General features: G+C 44.0%; 3 protein-coding genes across 9 annotated transcripts in view; 2 read left to right on the plus strand and 1 right to left on the minus strand.

Moving 5' to 3' along the window:
• LOC110523018 (PH domain leucine-rich repeat-containing protein phosphatase 1) overlaps positions 1-4,514 on the plus strand; it is a 57,088-nt gene extending 52,574 nt beyond the window's left edge. For both annotated transcript variants that reach the window (XM_090236145.1, XM_036978556.2), the window contains exons 16-17: positions 107-350; positions 438-4,514. In XM_090236145.1, coding sequence (XP_090092271.1) covers positions 107-350; positions 438-1,937 — 1,744 coding nt within the window. In that variant the 3' untranslated portion in view covers positions 1,938-4,514. The remainder of the gene's footprint in view (positions 1-106; positions 351-437) is intronic.
• Positions 4,515-5,375: 861 nt separating this feature from the next.
• si:ch211-191a24.4 (MARVEL domain-containing protein 3) lies at positions 5,376-9,736 on the minus strand. 5 transcript variants are annotated; one of them, XM_036978558.2, is made up of 5 exons: positions 9,250-9,736; positions 8,751-8,865; positions 8,497-8,618; positions 6,774-6,934; positions 5,376-6,530 (listed from the first exon to the last, which is right to left on the minus strand). In XM_036978558.2, exons 2-5 carry the CDS (start codon positions 8,861-8,863, stop codon positions 6,021-6,023), a joined length of 906 nt encoding a protein of 301 aa, XP_036834453.2. In that variant the 5' UTR covers positions 8,864-8,865; positions 9,250-9,736; the 3' UTR covers positions 5,376-6,020. The 5 variants fall into 5 exon arrangements, with proteins under 5 accessions (XP_036834453.2, XP_021460201.3, XP_036834452.2 ...); XM_021604526.3 differs by having other exon boundaries at positions 9,153-9,284; XM_036978557.2 differs by having other exon boundaries at positions 8,751-8,915; positions 9,153-9,273.
• On the plus strand, positions 9,281-18,850 carry c5h8orf82 (chromosome 5 C8orf82 homolog). Of its 2 annotated transcripts, none has more exons than XM_021604531.3 (4): positions 9,281-10,620; positions 10,708-10,756; positions 17,499-17,660; positions 17,829-18,850. In XM_021604531.3, exons 1-4 carry the CDS (start codon positions 10,450-10,452, stop codon positions 18,173-18,175), a joined length of 729 nt encoding a protein of 242 aa, XP_021460206.2. In that variant the 5' UTR covers positions 9,281-10,449; the 3' UTR covers positions 18,176-18,850. The 2 variants fall into 2 exon arrangements, with proteins under 2 accessions (XP_021460206.2, XP_021460205.2); XM_021604530.3 differs by having other exon boundaries at positions 9,313-10,620; positions 17,499-17,681.
• Positions 18,851-19,647: the final 797 nt, after the last annotated feature.

The following is a 19,647-nucleotide window of genomic DNA, read 5'->3' on the forward strand; positions in this document are numbered from 1 at the left end:
ACACATGGTCTCTCTCCCAGATGCACACACAGTTTCTTTCTCAAACACATGTGCACACACAAGAACTCCTGTTCATCTCATGTTGTTGTTGTTGTTGTTATAACAGGAAGTTGGGCACGGCAGGACAGAGGCTGGGAGGGTCCGCGGCCCTCTGCCACATCCGTCATGGCCTCGTTGCCCCAAGTGACCGTGGCGGCGGGGGCTGTTTCACGGTGACAGCGGCTAACGTGGGAAGGTGTCAAGCAGTTCTGTGTCGTGATGGCAAGGCCCTCCCTCTCTCCACCACACACACCGTCAGACAGCAGGCAGAGTACCAAAGAGCACGCCAACACCATGCTATCATCACTGAGGTACACACACACTGTACTGTTTGTATGTCTTTGTCTGTGAGTCTGTTGAGAGGTCCTAACACCCCCCCCCCCCCCCCCTCCCCTCAGGACAACAAAGTGAACGGAGTGACGGACTCCACCAGGATCATGGGCTACTCCTTCCTGTGTCCCGCCGTGACCCCACGACCCCACATCTCCACGGTAACCCTCACCCCGCAGGATGAGTTCTTCATCCTGGCCAGCCGGGGCTTGTGGGATACCATGTCCACCTGCGAGGCTGTGGAGGCAGTGCGTAATGTCCCAGACTCCCTAGCAGCAGCCAAGAAGCTGTGTACGCTGGCGCAGGGCTACGGCTGTCCTGACAGTCTGTGTGCTGTGGTGGTGCAGCTGAGTATCACTGAAGACTGCTGCTGCTGTGAGCCCCCACCACCCCCACCCAGCCCCGGCCTGGAAACGCAACACACCCACACTGCTGGTAACACACACCACCACCCCGGCTATGGCTCAGCAGATGGAACTCTACCATTACCGCCTCCGGTGATGGGGACAGGAAGTGAGGTCAGCAGTGAGGTCAGCACGTCAGAGATGAGCAGTGAGGTGGGGTCGACGGCGTCATCGGACGAGCCAGCCAATCAGACGGAGAAGGGCGTGGCCCTGGGGGGTCGCGGGGGGGTGCTGGGGCGGGGAGCGGGGGTGTATGGAGGTGGAAGAGCATCGTTCCAGAGGCAGTACTCGGGGGCTCTGTCTGACAATGGGCTGGACAGTGAGGATGAGGAGCCTATAGCTGGGGTGTTCTCTAATGGGAGCAGAGTGGAGGTGGAGGCTGACATACACTGTCTGAGAGCACGGGCCAGCTCTATACCAATACCCCACACACACCCTGACCCACACACCCACCTTGAGCCTGACCCACAAACACACCCTGACCCACACCCCGACCCACACGCCAGCCCTGACCCGCACACACACCCCAGACCTGACCCGCACACACACCCCAGCCCTGACCCGCACACACACCCTAACACCTCTGTCACACAGCAGCCTGAGCCTTTACCTCCACCCTCCTGCCAGTCAGCCCCCACCCCACCCTCGTCCCCCCCTTATCCGTTTCCTTACCATCAGCCTGACCCTGAGACTAGCCCTGACCCTGTAGTAGAAGAGGAGCTGAGGGCTGTAGAGACAGACACTGTAACACCCAAACACACTGTTCAGGGACAGGAGGTGGGGCCTGGAGAGACTGGAGCAGGGTTGTGTGTGATTGGTGGAGAGGTGCAGTTAGGTGCGGGCTCAGGCTCAGGCTCGGCCAGTAGGACTCTGGGTGGGACTCTGGGGCGTAAGGGGCGGGGTAATGGCTCGGTGGCGTGTCAGGGGCGGAGCCAGGATGTGATAGAGGAGGTGGGCGACGCTCCCGTCAGGAAGCAAGGAGGTTACTTCAACGCTCCGGCCCAGCCGGACCCTGACGACAAGCTCGTCATTCCTCCCGAGCTGGAGGAGGAGATCCGGGAGATCATGAAACAACAACAGGAGCAGAGTCAGACACACCCCCAGGGCCACCAGACACACCCCCAGTCACCGCCTGCAGCAGAATACTATGTCACGCCCTTCTAGCTCACCAGACCGTTCTGTTACAACCCCTTCACAGCACATTAGACCGCACCTGTGAAGAATCCCTGCTACGCCGATTTATAGAATGTCTGGAGATGAGTTCCCGTATGGGTGTGTCCCAAATGACACGTTGTTCAATATCCCAATGAATGGGATCAGAGGTTGAGGAGTTATGGGGGAAACATGCACAGTCCCTCCCGAAACACACCGACCCTCCTGAAGATGCCTCATACCTGCTAATGGCCAGCAATACTTGTTTTATTCTGTTATCATTTTATATTCCTAACTATATGACCCCAGGAAATACAATGCATTTTTATAAACACAGGCATTATTTACTTGCTTCACAATGTTCAAGTTAATTAATTCATTTTTTATCATATTTTGTGATGAATGAAGGAATTGATTAAGCACTTTTTTTATGCAGAGACTTTTATTTGAACTATTATAAAGCTGAATGATACATTCTGCTAGACTGACTGAACTATTATAAAGCTGAATGATACATTCTGCTAGACTGACTGAACTATTATAAAGCTGAATGACACATTCTGCTAGACTGACTGAACTATTATAAAGCTGAATGATACATTCTGCTAGACTGACTGAACTATTATAAAGCTGAATGATACATTCTGCTAGACTGACTGAACTATTATAACGCTGAATGACACATTCTGCTAGACTGACTGAACTATTATAACGCTGAATGACACATTCTGCTAGACTGACTGAACTATTATAAAGCTGAATGATACATTCTGCTAGACTGACTGAACTATTATAACGCTGAATGACACATTCTGCTAGACTGACTGAACTATTATAACGCTGAATGATACATTCTGCTAGACTGACTGAACTATTATAAAGCTGAATGATACATTCTGCTAGACTGACTGAACTATTATAATGCTGAATGATACATTCTGCTAGACTGACTGAACTATTATAAAGCTGAATGACACATTCTGCTAGACTGACTGAACTATTATAACGCTGAATGATACATTCTGCTAGACTGACTGAACTATTATAAAGCTGAATGATACATTCTGCTAGACTGACTGAACTATTATAAAGCTGAATGATACATTCTGCTAGACTGACTGAACTATTATAAAGCTGAATGATACATTCTGCTAGACTGACTGAACTATTATAAAGCTGAATGATACATTCTGCTAGACTGACTGAACTATTATAACGCTGAATGATACATTCTGCTAGACTGACTGAACTATTATAACGCTGAATGATACATTCTGCTAGACTGACTGAACTATTATAAAGCTGAATGATACATTCTGCTAGACTGACTGAACTATTATAAAGCTGAATGACACATTCTGCTAGACTGACTGAACTATTATAAAGCTGAATGATACATTCTGCTAGACTGACTGAACTATTATAAAGCTGAATGATACATTCTGCTAGACTGACTGAACTATTATAAAGCTGAATGATACATTCTGCTAGACTGACTGAACTATTATAAAGCTGAATGATACATTCTGCTAGACTGACTGAACTATTATAAAGCTGAATGACACATTCTGCTAGACTGACTGAACTATTATAAAGCTGAATGACACATTCTGCTAGACTGACTGAACTATTATAAAGCTGAATGATACATTCTGCTAGACTGACTGAACTATTATAAAGCTGAATGATACATTCTGCTAGACTGACTGAACTATTATAAAGCTGAATGATACATTCTGCTAGACTGACTGAACTATTATAACGCTGAATGATACATTCTGCTAGACTGACTGAACTATTATAAAGCTGAATGATACATTCTGCTAGACTGACTGAACTATTATAAAGCTGAATGATACATTCTGCTAGACTGACTGAACTATTATAAAGCTGAATGATACATTCTGCTAGACTGACTGAACTATTATAACGCTGAATGACACATTCTGCTAGACTCACTGAACTATTATAAAGCTGAATGATACATTCTGCTAGACTGACTGAACTATTATAACGCTGAATGATACATTCTGCTAGACTGACTGAACTATTATTGCTAGAGAGCTGTTTTCTTTCTGCCAGCCAGCAAGGCAGCCTGACTGTGGCTCTCTCCCTAATGGCACCCTATTCCCTATTGCAGAGCCCTGGTCAAAAGTAGTTCACTATATAGGGAATTGGTTGCTATTTGGGACACAGCCTGTGTATGGTTGCCTGTAGGCCTCTAAAGTAGACTGATGCTGAGAGAGAAACTAAATCCTAGGAGTTGCATACTCTTAAGTGTGACATAATAATTGACGTGTACTAATCTTCTCTAAGAGAAAATACTTTTTTTTTTTTTTCAGAAGATTGTTGACACAGACAGATGTCTGAGGAAAGGAGGGAGAGATGGATGGGGAGGCATAGGTAGAATTATAAGGACTGGGGAGAACACTGGAAAGGGGGGGAATACTGGTATTACGCAGCTCAATGAATGTGTGGGGCCTATGTGATCTAATGAACTCACTTCAACAAAGGCATTGTTCTATCTAAGCTAATCACACAGGAAAGCTACTTTTTCTATAATAAATCTACATTTTCAAATAATCATAAGGTTGTTAGCTTGTTTTGTGAGAGGTGTGAAGGGGATAGCCTCGTACGAACCATAGGAAGGGGCAGCAGTGATGGTGTGTGTGTGTGAAAAGAAGACTGCAGTGCAATCACTGTAAAGTGACTTTGGGTGTCTTGGAAAAAGAGCTTAAACTAAAATGTATGATTTATTATTACTTCCACACTGCTTGGAATGTCTGTGATGCAACCAACTCCACTCAATGTCATATTCCATTGAGGTCAAGGCTGCAGGTGCAATTGTGATACCATTGTTCCAGTCCCCATTACCTAACATTGCAGAATGTTGTGTATGATGTCCTAAAGACAGATTGTTACTTCACAGCAGAATTGCAGCGTTCAAAACAACTGGGACTCGGTATTCTCAGACTTCAGGGGGAGTGGAGCCTTTACCTACATCTTGAGCTCGTATTTTCTGAGTTCCCAGTTGTTTTGAACGCACAAAAAAATTCTGAGTGATTCATTGTGACATCAGTGCAAAGAAGATCCATTGTAATGTCATAGCTATGCTGCCTGGGGACACTGCCGGAGAGATGGTGGCCATGTTCGAGAGCATCAAAACCGTAATGTATCATGGGTAAATTGGCTGATCTACAAATAATAATGAGTAGTTATTTATTATGCCAGGTGATTTGTTGTTCAGTCATTCTCAACCTTCAAAGTGGCCCTGTAACAGGGACAGGACTGGGGAGGGGGTGGAGTGGTTATATGGAGCAGGATAACTGATGTACTGTTTCACACCTCTGAAATGTTAGCCAGTCTGACATGGTGGCATCATGGCATGTATTGTATTGTATTGTAAAGCCAAAGGTTTGAGTTTTACTAGAAAATACAAAATAATCAAGCTTGAGTAGCAGATAAATGTAAAGGTTTATTAACATGCAACCTCTATATATACACACACATACAAAAGTGTTATTGATGAATAACAAGACCAGTCTGTGAGATCAGTGGGTCATTCATGTTGCAGTTAAAAAGGAATTAATATCAAATCCATGCTTTACAGAAGTTTACAGAGCAAATGTCTTACCCACTGGGCACAAACTGGGTGAATCAACATTGTTTTTCCATGTCATTTCAACAAAACATTCAAGGTGATGATATTGGAATCAACATCAAACTTACTGGATTTGCAAAAAGTTAGGGAGATGTCTTTTTTCCACCCTACTTTAAAACTAAATGGTTCACATTTTTGTTGATTTAACTGTTGACAACTCAAAAGTAAATCAAAACTAGATGTTGAACTGACATCTTTGCCCAGTGGGTAGTTGCAAGTCCCATTACTGTCAAAAATGGACAGACAGTTTTAATGAAAAGGGATCGAGTGAAAAAGCACTTTGGTCCCTTCCAGGTTTCATCTGTGGTGTCGTCCGAAATGGCACCCGATTTCCTACAATCTATTTATTGTGACCAGAGCCCTATGGGCCCTGATCAAAAATAGTGCACTCTAAAGAGAATAGGGTGCCATTTGGGGCTCAACCTGCGTTGCCGTCACAGAGCGGTATCAGACCGTAGTGGTGCCCTATGGGGGTGGGAGCTGGCAGTAGGGGGGCGTCTATCTCTCTCCTCGTGTAGCCTGCGATCCTTCAGGTAGCCCCTGACCCAGCGCACCGTGTGGAACGTAAGCACCGTACCGGCAGTGTAGAGTATCGCAGTGATCAGCCCAAACAAAGCCACGGCCGCGTCTGCCCCTCCCACATCACAGTTCATCCAGGTTAAACCTGAACGTGCGTACAGCCTCTCCCTTCTCTTACACACGTCTGTACTGTTTACCTGGATGACAAAGTGGAGGTACAACCCCACCGCCACCACGTAGAGTACTGCTCCCAAACCCTGGAACACCAATGCTCCCATCAGCAGCTTCTGGCCCAGCAGGTGAGCGGGCTTGTTCCCGGAGACCACGAACAAGAGGGAGACAACACCGAAGACTAGGGAAAATGCCACGCCCCCGTAGATTCCCGGAGCTCTCATCTGGCTGTACTGCATGTCCAGGTCTCTCACCTGCAATCAAGTACGGTGTTAGGGTGGGGTCTTCATAACAGGGAATGTAGACAACTGTCTTGTGTAGATGCTATGATAGAATGTACCGTGTTATGACAAAGGATCTCTGAAATCCATGATTACATCCCAAATGGTACCCTATTCCCTATATAGTGCACTACTTTTGACCAGAACCCTCAAAGTAGTGGACCATATAAGGAATAGGGTACTATTTGGGACACAACACTTGTTTCTGTCTTGTACCTGTTGCAGCTCTTGGCCCTCGAAGGGGATGTTAGTGTTAAGGTTGAAGCTGCCTCCCGCCAGGCCACCCATAGCAGACATGCCTGACATCACCATCTGAGCTGCCACCACACAGATCAGGACCAGGGCATTGGTCAGGACTGAACAGATCAACACGATACCTATAGATTAGATTTTTTATTTAGTCACATGTACAGCACCAGTCAAAAGTTGACACCAACTCATTCAAGGGTTTTTCTTTTCTAGATTGTAGAATAATAGTGAAGACAAACTTAAGTAACACACATAGAATCATGTAGTAACCAAAAAAAACAAAACAAAATGTTTTAGATTTGAGATTCTTCAAAGTAGCCACCCTTTGCCTTGATTGCCAAGCGTGTGCAAAGCTTTCTCTCAACCAGCTTCACCTGGAATGCTTTTCCAAAAGTTTTGAAGGAGTTCTTACATATGCTGAACACTTGTTTCCTTCACTCTGTGGTCCAACTCATCCCAAACCATCTCAATTGGGTTGAGTTCAGATGATTGTGGAGTCCAGGTCATCTGATGCAGCATTCCATCACTCTCCTTCTTGATCAAATAGCCCTTACACAGCCTGGAGGTGTGTTTTGTGTCATTGTCCTGTTGAAAAACAATTGATAGTCCCACTAAGCACAAACCAGATGGGATGGTGTATCACTGCAGAATGCTGTGGTAGTCATGCTGGTTAAGTGTGCCTTGAATTCTAAATAAATCACTGACAGTGTCACCAGCAAAACACCCCCACACCATCACACCTCCTCCTCTATGCTTAACAGTGGGAACGACACATGCAAAGATCATCCATTCACCTACTCTGCGTCTCACAGACACCGAAAATCTCAAATTTGGACTAAAGACAGATTTCTACCTGTCTAATGTCCATTGCTCGTGTTTCTTGTCCCAAGCAAGTCTCTTCTTATTATTGGTGTCCTTTAGTAGTGGTTTCTTTGCAGCAATTTGACCATGAAGGCCTTATTCACAGTCTCCTCTGAACAGTTGATGTTGAGATGTGCCTGTTACTTGAACTCTAAAGCATTTATTTGGGCTGCAATTTCTGAGGCTGGTAACTAATGAACGTATCCTCTTCAGCAGAGAACTGGGTCTTCCTTCCCTGCGGTGGTCCTCATTAGAGCCATAGAGCTTGAAGGTTTTTGCGACTGCACTTTTCCAGATTGACTCACCTTCATGTCTTAAAGTAATGATGGACTGTCATTTCTCTTTTCTTATTTGAGCTGTTCTTGCCATTATATGGACTTGGTCTTTTACCAATTGGGCTATCTTCATTAAATGTTTGGGAGCATAATTAGTGTGACTTCCTTTATATTTATCCCATAATCAACTGATCACATTTCTCTGCTCAAATCAAAGCAACAGGTGGTGTGTGCGTGTTAAAACAGCAACGCGAGTAAAATGCAGTTTTACTAGCCTGGGTGAGAACCGGTCCCACCAGTATTAGGAGAGGGAGAAGTATGTCCAGGGGTAGTAGTATCGCTGGGCGGGTGTAGGCGTAGTTTAGGTGAAGAGAGGGAAACTAAATCCTGACACTATGACTGACTGTGTTTGTGTGTGATGCAGTGTTCAGCTAACCACACAGGCAATTACTTCCTCGTCACAGGTATGACCGACTGTCTATTGTGACTCACTTTCTCCACCCAATTGTTTCTCTCTACTCTCTGTCCCAATCTAAGACACTAACATTACATACCTCTCCTAGAGCAGATATTGGTGCATTTGGACCCATTATGATCCTCTCCTGGGGCTTCTTGGTGCCGCACATGTTTAAGCGGGGGTGTGGAGTCCCTGTAATATGGAGGCTGAGAAGAGGACCTGAGGGGGAGAGAGAGGGTTGAAGTGCTTCTCTCTCCTACAACCAGCTCTTAGGGGTGTCAGACAGGCTACATCGTGCAGTCTGTCACCATAGATGCCTAGTGACTGCGTGTGAACATCCTGTGAACACACCTGTCGCTTGATGGTTGTCTAGCATTGTGCTGCAGCTCACGTCGTGGCCTGTGTTCCCGATGCTCGTGGAGACCACCGTTTCTCCCCCTTTGCCCTCTGTGCGGCTGGCTCATAACTGCACGGAAAAACACCCAATGTGTCATAAACGCGCCATACCACCCCGACCTTTGAACACAGTGCCACAGTGGTAAATCACAGATTGTGTAAAAAGAAAATAGAATGGCTGTAGCCTGTGATTCTGATTAGGCATGAAAGTAAAAACATTTCATAAGTCTCAACAACGTATGATTTTCGGAGCCCACAGCCATTTACGCTCTGAACTGTGAACCGTTTCAATTGTAAGTAACCAAACTACCATAAAGGGGGACACAAGGCTATATCAATCGAAAAACAAAAACTTACTGGCAGTTGAGGTGATTCCGTTTGGTGAACTATGAATCCGAAAATGTAAACATTTTTGTGGAGATCACAGTTCGCTCACCCAAGAAATATGTCCTACCTTGTTGTTCAGGTGACCGACTCCACCCACCAGAGAAGAAGTAAAGGCGGAAACCTCTCGCTCGAATAAGACAGGTGGAGGAGAAGAAACTGTATGATGAGAGTTTTAATGTCTATGGAGGAGACAGTAAAGTAGAATGGCGTCTCGTCAGCAGTGTGTTTATGATGGTTGTTGACAATGACAGCCTTGGGGACTCTTGCCGCGTTGAAAACTACTGGGAACTCGGGAAAAAACGAGGTCAAATCATGATCTTCAGGTTGTAAAGTCGGAGCTCCAGCAAGTGGCCCGAGTTGAAATTCCGAGATTGATGACCGTTCAAATCTATTTTTCAGTTGTTTTTAACACGGAATTTGTCTCTGACCAAGCAATGACTAGTACGTCTGAATCGGCCGCTTTGTCTACCTCGTCCCATCTCCGCGAAAGAAGCTTCTGATTGGAGGTCCAGAATGTTGCTTTGACTCTCCATTAATTCAACCCTTGGAATGTCTTATATGAGAAGATGAGGTCGTTTGTATGCATAGGCCTACCGTGCGGTTGAATTTCAATGACAATTGTCAAGATTTGTTTAAGGGCACACTGCGCCACTGTTATCACTGAATTGCCTGTATAGTGTTATATTAAAAGTATGACTCTTATCATTAGATTTATTGGTGGTATGAAGTTGGCCTTTTTGGTATTCATGTAGCCATGCCGTGTAGACCAATCTTCATGGAATAGAGCCAGGGAGTTCACTTAGGCCTGTAGGACAATTATGCACTTGTGGGTCCTGTAATAAACACTTTCAATAGCCTATATTTAAATGGTCTATCTTCTCGCAATGAATCCAGCAGTATGCATTTGTAAATTTACATATTTAAAGGCTCGGGAGAAAATGAAAAACAGATACTTAGTTCCTGAAAGTAGAGTAGGTATTTTTGTAACAATGTATTAGGTGTATTTCTTAATGTATCCACTTGGTGGCAGTAGCTGGCTTTATGAAAGGGATTTGTCCGACCGTCATAGAAAGCTGCGCTTCCGGTAGTAAGCTACCAAAGCTTCATAACATCACGTTATCAGTTGGATACAGACAGGTCAGCTAAAATATTTCCACTCACGTTTGAAGTCTGTACATCGGTTGTATGTGCCATGTTTTTGACGCTGCACGGAGGACACTGATCATAGTTGAACAAAAGTCCAATCGTTCTCCCGGGTCGTTTCAGCATGTTGTGCGGGGCTGTGGTTGTCAACAGTGGGCAGAGGGTGTTACGGTACCTCAGTGTAGTGCGGTTTGTAACCCAGTTTGGTACACGTACTAACGTCACCTACATACAAGGCCAGAACCCCGAACCGCGCATTCGGGAATACTTCTACTACATTGACCACCAAGGGCAGGTGAATGTCTTACACAAAAAAATACAACTAAATATTGAATTGTTTCGTTGCAGTGATCAGCTAACTAAACTTCTGTTTTTACCACAGCTGTTCCTTGATGACACTAAAGTGAAAAACTTTGTCACGTGTTTCAAAGGTATTTAAAGGGCACACACACACACACACACACAGAGCAGTCTAGTTACCTCTTTCCAGATGTAAAAATGACGCTCTTACAAAGATAACATTGACATGAATTTAGACAACCTGTCGGTTATCTTATCATCTCTGCCCGTGGTTATATATGAGATGCTGTGGTGACCTTCATTATTCAGTCTTCATATTCTGTAGTAAACATGATTATCCCTGCTACTACACAAGCTGAGCCTCAGAATAGTCTTATGTCATGTGCCAAGCATTACTGTAAGCCTGTGTGTGGGGGGGTTGCCTGCTTCCCACAACAGCCCCTGTGTTCGGCGTTCAGCTCCCACCTAGAGAACATATGGAGGTGATGTAGTGTACGCTCAGGGTTAAGGCCAGAACCTGTACTCAATGTTCTGTAATCTTAGTCAGCAGAACACGGAGCATGCTAATGGTACACCCTATCCCCTATGTAGTGCACTAATTCTGACGAGGACACAACATTTGTGCACTACTGTATGTATGGAATAGGGTGCCATTTGGGATGCAATAATACATGTGGATAAACTGTTGTATCTGTTGTACAGCTTTCAGGCATACATGCTGCACATACTATATATACATGCTGCACGTATTATATAGACATGCTGCACATATTATATATACATGCTGCACATACTATATATACATGCTGCACATACTATATAGACATGCTGCACATATTATATATACATGCTGCACATACTATATATACATGCTGCACGTATTATATAGACATGCTGCACATACTATATATACATGCTGCACGTATTATATAGACATGCTGCACATACTATATATACATGCTGCACGTATTATATAGACATGCCGCACGTATTATATAGACATGCCGCACGTATTATATAGACATGCCGCACGTATTATATAGACATGCTGCACGTACTATATAGACATGCTGCACATACTATATATACATGCTGCACATATTATATATACATGCTGCACGTACTATATATACATGCTGCACATACTATATAGACATGCTGCACATACTATATATACATGCCGCACGTATTATATAGACATGCCGCACGTATTATATAGACATGCTGCACGTACTATATATACATGCTGCACGTACTATATATACATGCTGCACGTATTATATAGACATGCTGCACGTACTATATATACATGCTGCACGTACTATATATACATGCTGCACGTATTATATATACATGCTGCACGTACTATATATACATGCTGCACGTATTATATAGACATGCTGCACGTATTATATAGACATGCCGCACGTACTATATAGACATGCTGCACATGCTATATATACATGCTGCACGTACTATATATACATGCTGCACGTACTATATAGACATGCTGCACGTACTATATAGACATGCTGCACGTACTATATAGACATGCTGCACGTACTATATAGACATGCTGCACGTACTATATAGACATGCTGCACATACTATATATACATGCCGCACGTATTATATAGACATGCTGCACGTATTATATATACATGCTGCACGTATTATATAGACATGCCGCACGTATTATATAGACATGCCGCACGTATTATATAGACATGCTGCACGTATTATATAGACATGCCGCACATACTATATATACATGCCGCACATACTATATAGACATGCCGCACGTACTATATAGACATGCTGCACGTACTATATAGACATGCTGCACATACTATATATACATGCCGCACGTATTATATAGACATGCTGCACGTATTATATAGACATGCCGCACGTATTATATAGACATGCTGCACGTATTATATAGACATGCCGCACGTATTATATAGACATGCCGCACGTATTATATAGACATGCCGCACGTATTATATAGACATGCCGCACGTATTATATAGACATGCTGCACGTATTATATAGACATGCTGCACGTATTATATAGACATGCCACACATATTATATATACAGTGGAGAGAACACGTATTTGATACACTGCCGATTTTGCAGGTTTTCCTACTTACAAAGCATGTAGAGGTCTCTACTTTTTATCATAGGTACACTTCAAATGCACTTCCTCCTGACAGAGCTGGTGTAACTGAGTCAGGTTTGTAGGCCTCCTTGCTCGCACACGCCTTTTCAGTTCTGCCCACAAATTTTCTTTAGGATTGAGGTCAGGGCTTTGTGATGGCCACTCCAATACCTTGAGTTTGTTATCAGTCAGAAAGTTAAAGCTTGGTCGCTAATGGGTCTTCCAAATGGACAATGACCCCAAGCATACTTCCAAAGTTGTGGCAACATGGCTTAAGGACATCTTAAGATGTTGCTTCAATATATCCACATCATTTTCCTACCTCATGATGCCATCTATTTTGTGAAGTGCACCAGTCCCTCCTGCAGCAAAGTACCCCCACAACATGATGCTGCCACCCCCGTGCTTCATGGTTGGGATGGTGTTCTTCGGCTTGCAAGCCTCCAACTTTTTCCTCCAAACATAATGATGGTCATTTATGGCCAAACAGTTTTGTTTTATCAGACCAGAGTACATTTCTCCAAAAAATATGATCTTTGTCCCCATGTGCAGCTGCAAACCGTAGACTGGCTTTTTTATGGCAATTTTGGAGCAGTGGCTTCTTCCTTGCTGAGTGGCCTTTCAGGTTATGTCGATATAGGACTCTTTTTTTCTGTGGATATATATATTTTGTACCAGATTCCTCCAGCATCTTCACAAGGTCCTTTGCTGTTCTGGGATCGATTTGCACTTTTCGCACCAAAGTACATTAATCTCTAGGAGACAGAATCGTCTCCTTCCTGAGCGGTATGACGGCTGCGTGTTCCCATGGTGTTTATACTTGTGTACTATTGTTTGTACAGATGAACATGGTACCTTCAGGCGTTTGGATGAACCAGACAAGGATGAACCAGACTTGTGGAGGTCTACAATTTATTTTCTGAGGTCTTGGTTGATATCTTTTGATTTTGAGTTTGAAGGTAGGCCTTGAAATACATCCACAGTTAAACCTCCAATTGAGTCAAATTATGTCAGTTAGCCTATCAGAAGCTTCTAAAGCCATGACATCATTTTCTGGAATTTTCCAAGCTGTTTAAAGGCAGTCAACTTAGTGTATGTAAACTTCTGGCCCACTGGAAATGTGATACAGTGAATTATAAGTGAAATATGTCTGTAAACAGTTGTTTGAAAAATGACTTGTGTCATGCACAAAGTAATGTCCTAACCGACTTGCCAAAACTATAGTTTGTTAACAAGAAATTTGTGGAGTGGTTGAAAAACGAGTTTTAATGACTCCAAGCTAAGTGTATGTAAACTTCCGACTTCAACTGCACATATTGAGGAACACACTATATGTACATGCTGCACATATTGGGGAACACTATATATACACTACCGTTCAAAAGATTGGGGTCACTTAGAAATGTCCTTGTTTTTTAAAGAAAATCACTTTTTTTTTTGTTCATTAAATTAACTAAATTGATCAGAAATACAGTGTAGACATTGTTAATGTTGTAAATGACTATCGTAGCTGGAAACGACTGATTTTAATGGAACATCTACATAGGCATACAGCATTATCAGCAACCATCACTCCTGTGTTCCAATGGCACGTTGTGTTAGCTAATCCAAGTTTATAATTTTAAAAGGATAATTGATCATAAGAAAACACTTTTGCAATTATGTTAGCACAGCTGAAAACTGTTGTTCTGATTAAAGAAGCTAAAACTGGCCTTCTTTAGACTCTGAATATCTGGAGCATTAGCATTTGTGGGTTCGATTACATGTTTAATGGACAAAAAAAAAAAAAAATATTTCAAAAACAAGGACATATTGAGGAACACACTATATGTACATGCTGCACATATTGGGGAACACACACATATACAGTGGGGAGAACAAGTATTTGATACACTGCCGATTTTGCCGATTTTCCTACTTACAAAGCATGTAGAAGTCTGTAATTTTTATCAAAGGTACACTTCAACTGTGAGAGACAAAAATCCAGAAAATCACATTGTATGATTGTTAAGTAATTAATTTGCATTTTATTGCATGACATAAGTATTTGATACATCAGAAAAGCAGAACTTAATATTTGGAACAGAAACCTTTGTTTGCAATTACAGAGATCATACGTTTCCTGTAGTTCTTGACCAGGTTTGCACACACTGCAGCAGGGATTTTGGCCCACTCCTCCATACAGACCTTCTCCAGATCCTTCAGGTTTCGGGGCTGTCGCTGTGCAATACGGACTTTCAGCTCCCTCCAAAGATGTTCTATTGGGTTCAGGTCTGGAGACTGGCTAGGCCACTCCAGGACCTTGAGAGGCTTCTTAGTTGCCCTGGCTGTGTGTTTCGGGTCGTTGTCATGCTGGAAGACCCAGCCACGACCCATCGTCAATGCTCTTACTGAGGGAAGGAGGTTGTTGGCCAAGATCTCACGATACATGGCCCCATCCATCCTCCCCTCAATACGGTGCAGTCGTCCTGTCCCCTTTGCAGAAAAGCATCCCCAAAGAATGATGTTTCCACCTCCATGCTTCACAGTTGGAATGGTGTTCTTGGGGCTGTACTCATCCTTCTTCTTCCTCCAAACACGGCGAGTGGAGTTTAGACCAAAAAGCTCTATTTTTGTCTCATCAGGCCACATGACCTTCTCCCATTCCTCCTCTGGATCATCCAGATGGTCATTGGCAAACTTCAGACGGGCCTGGATATGCGCTGGCTTGAGCAGGGGGACCTTGCGTGGATTTTAATCCATGACGGCGTAGTGTGTTATTAATGGGGGTTTTTGAGACTGTGGTCCCAGCTCTCTTCAGGTCATTGACCAGGTCCTGCCGTGTAGTTCTGGGCTGATCCCTCACCTTCCTCATGATCATTGATGCCCCACGAGGAGAGATCGATCTTGCATGGAGCCCCAGAACGAAGGTGATTGACCGTCATCTTGAACTTCTTCCATTTTCTAATAATTGGGCCAACAGTTGTTGCCTTCTCACCAAGCTGCTTGCCTATTGTCCTGTAGCCCATCCCAGCCTTGTGCAGGTCTACAATTGTATCCCTAATGTCCTTACACCCTCTCTGTTCTTGGCCATTGTGGAGAGGTTGGAGTCTGTGATTGAGTGTGTGGACAGGTGTCTTTTATACAGGTAACGAGTTCAAACGGGTGCTGTTAATACAGGTAATGAGTGGGGAACAGGAGGGCTTCTTAAAGAAAAACTAACAGGTCTGTGAGAGCCGGAATTCTTACTGGTTGGTAGGTGATCAAATACTTATGTCATGCAATAAAATGCAAATGAATTACTTAAAAATCATGCAATGTGATTTTCTGGATTTTTGTTTTAGATTCCGTCTCTCACAGTTGAAGTATACCTATGATAAAAATTGCATGCTTTGTAAAAAGTGTTGACAACCCTTCAAATTAGTGGATTCGGCTATTTCAGCCACACCCGTTGCTGAGAGGTGTATAAATTCAAGCACACATCCATGCAATCTCCATAGACAAATATTCCCAGTAGAATGGACTTACTGAAGAGCTCAGTCACTTTCAACATGGCACCGTCATAGGATGCCACCTTTCCAACAACTCAGTTCTTCAAATTTCTGCCCTGCTCGAGCTGCCCCGGTAAACTGTAAGTGCTGTTATTGTGAAGTGGAAATGTCTAGGAGCAACACCAGCTCAGCCGTGAAATGGTAGGCCACACAAGCTCACAGAACGCGCCCGCAGAGTGCTGAAGTGTGTAGAGCGTAAAAATCGTCTGTCCTCGGTTACAACCCTCACTACCGAGTTCCAAACTGCCTCTGGTAGCAACGTCAGCAGAACTGTTAGTTGGGAGCTTCATGAAATGGGTTTCTATGGCCGAGCAGCCGCACACAAGCCTGAGATCACCATGGCCAATGCCAGGCGTCGGCTGGAGTGGTGTACAGCTTGCCGCCATTGGACTCTGGAGCATCGGAAATGCGTTCTCTGGAGTGATGAATCACTCTTCAATATCTGGCAGTCCGAAGGACAAATCTGGATTTGGCGGATGCCAGGAGAACGCTACCTGCCCAAATGCATAGTGCCAACTGTAAAGTTTGGTGGAGGGGGAATAATGGTCTGGGGCTGTTTTTCATGGTTCGGGCTAGACCCCTTAGTGGAGAAAATCTTAACCCTACAGCATACAAGGACGTTCTAGACGATTCTGTGCTTCCAACTTTGTGGCAACGGTTTGGGGAAGGCCGTTTCCTATTTCAGCATGACAATGCCCCTGTACACAAAGCAAGGTCCATACAGAAATGGTTTGTTGAGATCATTGTGGAAGAACTTAACTGGCCTGCACAGAGCCCTGACCTCAACCCCATCAAACACCTTTGGGATGAATTGGAACGCTGACTGCAAGCCAGGTCTAATCGCCCGACCTCACTAATGCTCTTGTGGCTGAATGGAAGCAAGTCCCTGCAGCAATGTTCCAACATCTAGTGGAAAGCCTTCACAGAAGAGTGGATGCTGTTATTGCATGAAAGGGGGAACCAACTCCATATTAATGCCCATGATTATGGAATGAGATGTTTGACGAGCAGGTGTCCATATACGTTTGGTCATGTAGTGTATTTTGAGAGCAGGAGCAGTGTTATCTAGGCTAAGTGTAGTTAGTGTAACTTAATTTATAGTAAGAATAAACTCTTATTGTGTTTTATGCAGTGGTTGTGTTTTTATTTTCCCCTCTCTCTTTCTCTCTCTGTTTTCAGATAAGCACTTCCTGGTGTTCTTCTTCACTCGTCTCCGTAGGAACGAGAGTGGGCGGTACCAAGATGACTTCCCATTCCTGTCCCTGTGTGGCCGCGAGAGAAACTTCCTGCGCTGTGACGATCGTCCGCTGGTGTTCACCCACTTGATGCCCGCCGCTGGGGGTATAGTCAATCAACCAATCAGTCAGTCAATCAACCAATCAATCACATTTATTTATAAAGCCATTTTACATCATCAGTTGTCACAAAGTGCTTTTGCATTAACCCTGTATAAACCCCAAAGAGAAAGCGGAAGCTAGGACAAACTATCTGTCTGTTCTACCGGTACAGGGACAGAGACCGCTGGGGGTACGTTGACAGATGTGGGGACAGGAGGAGCCCCAGAGCTACTGTCGTTCTGTTGGGGCGGTGACAAGCTGGCCGTCAAGTTCCGTCCAAAGTCTCTCTACATGCATCCTGGGACTGGGCGTGTCTACCACCCCTGCTCTGAGCGCCTGGGGGGCGTCGGCTTGGTGCGCTCCGCCCTCGCCATAGAGCTCAGCCCCTTCTTTCTGTACCCACTTCAACAACACCAATCAGAACAGCCCACACACTTCTTGTGGGCGGGACAACAGCACACACTGACTAATGAACTGGCAGGATGTTTCCCCCCTGAAGAGGAGGGAGGGATGGGCTGATCAGAATAACACTGCTGTATTCAGAAGGCAGAAGATGAATACCCGAAAGTTGCCAATTGAAAGGCAATATATAGAGTGGACATGATGGTTTTGTTCCAAATGGCACCCTATTCCCTATATAGTGTACTACTTTTGACCAGAGTAGATAGGGCGCTGTTCAAAAGTAGTGAACTTTGTAGGGTATAGGGTGCCATTTGGGATGTAGACGACGAGTGGTTATGTATATTTGTTACATTACTATCTGTGATATTCAGAACAGTGCACATCATTAATCAAAACGGTAATGATAATTTGGCCCAAACGGGTCTTGAGCATGCAAATTCTAACAGTCAGAAAATGCTAATAATCAGTTCCTCCTATTGGACAAATTCAAGTTGTACCCATTAATTTAGAAATATTTTGCCTCTGCACTGTCTAGTGAATGTAATCTTGGCAGAAGTAACATCTTGCATAATTGTGTCAGATGCTTGATCGAGTTCTTGGAGCCGACTTATTAGAAAATGTACTAGCGAAGTCTCCACCCTTATAAACGGAAACTCTCAGCCAGTGTTGGGCAAGTCTGTGGGCCAAATGTCCCCTCGCATTCAGAAACTCTAAAGATGTGAAATTGTGATTGTCCAAATGATCAGTGAAGAAAAATCGGAAACAAATAAAACAGTCTGTCGACAAATGCTACAACTGTTTATGTTACGTGTGTTTGTCCAGGAGAATGAAACCGGGGACTTTTGGGTTACAAGGACCTCCTAAGAGAAATCCTATGCAGTCTTGTGAAATATGCATTTGCAGTGGCCACAGAAATGCAACCACTGACACTCAGGTTGTCTCAAATGGCAACCTATTCCCTATAGAGTGCACTACTCTTGACCAGAGCCCTCTGGTCACAATACTATGTAGGGAGTATTGTGCCATTTGGGATGCAACCTCAGCTGTTTATCTACTAATAGCTGATGTGCCAGTAGGTTCTGTAGATAGTGGACAAACTTTTGCTATAAGAGTACCCATGGGTCCTCTGCTTTGAGAATAAAAACCTCTAGAGGGAACCCTTGCATTTGTATTGACTGGATAAGGATGAAACATATTTTTATGATGATTAAAATGCATCGGCACACACTGAATGCCTTTATAAATGTTTTATTATGGTGTAATGCTTTGCAAGGAGGACATTAACTCTGGGGGGGGGGGGGGGGGTTAAAAAAAAAATGACTTTCACTTACATCCATTAGTTCCTAGGTTTTTGTCCCCTGTTTAGAGCCATGATTTCTCAATGTCCTCTCCTATGGTTCCTCAAATATGCAGTTTATGGACATTGGGGGGATATCATAGCCTACTCATACTAAAGCTGTTGCATAAATCCATATGGGTTTTATAATATATCACTGTTGGTTTATTTTCTAACTTTCATTGTATAATTTCCCCTTGTCTCTAGTCTACAAATTACACTAAAATGTGTATTCGGCCCCCTTGAACTTTGC

This window comes from Oncorhynchus mykiss, chromosome 5, assembly GCF_057628025.1.
Source record: "Oncorhynchus mykiss isolate SJ-2025 chromosome 5, ASM5762802v1, whole genome shotgun sequence".
NCBI lineage: Eukaryota > Metazoa > Chordata > Actinopteri > Salmoniformes > Salmonidae > Oncorhynchus > Oncorhynchus mykiss.

Coding starts and splice junctions, on each gene's coding strand:
- si:ch211-191a24.4 (XM_036978557.2), bottom strand. CDS start 8,893: ATGACACATTGGGTGTTTTTCCGTGCAGTTATGAGCCAGCCGCACAGA. Junction 8,619..8,750: donor AGACAACCATCAAGCGACAG/GTGTGTTCACAG, acceptor TCTCCCCCTCAG/GTCCTCTTCTCAGCCTCCAT. Junction 6,531..6,773: donor AGGGCCAAGAGCTGCAACAG/GTACAAGACAGA, acceptor ACTTGATTGCAG/GTGAGAGACCTGGACATGCA.
- c5h8orf82 (XM_021604530.3), top strand. CDS start 10,450: ATGTTGTGCGGGGCTGTGGTTGTCAACAGTGGGCAGAGGGTGTTACGG. Junction 10,621..10,707: donor ACATTGACCACCAAGGGCAG/GTGAATGTCTTA, acceptor TTTTTACCACAG/CTGTTCCTTGATGACACTAA. Junction 10,757..17,498: donor CTTTGTCACGTGTTTCAAAG/GTATTTAAAGGG, acceptor CTCTGTTTTCAG/ATAAGCACTTCCTGGTGTTC.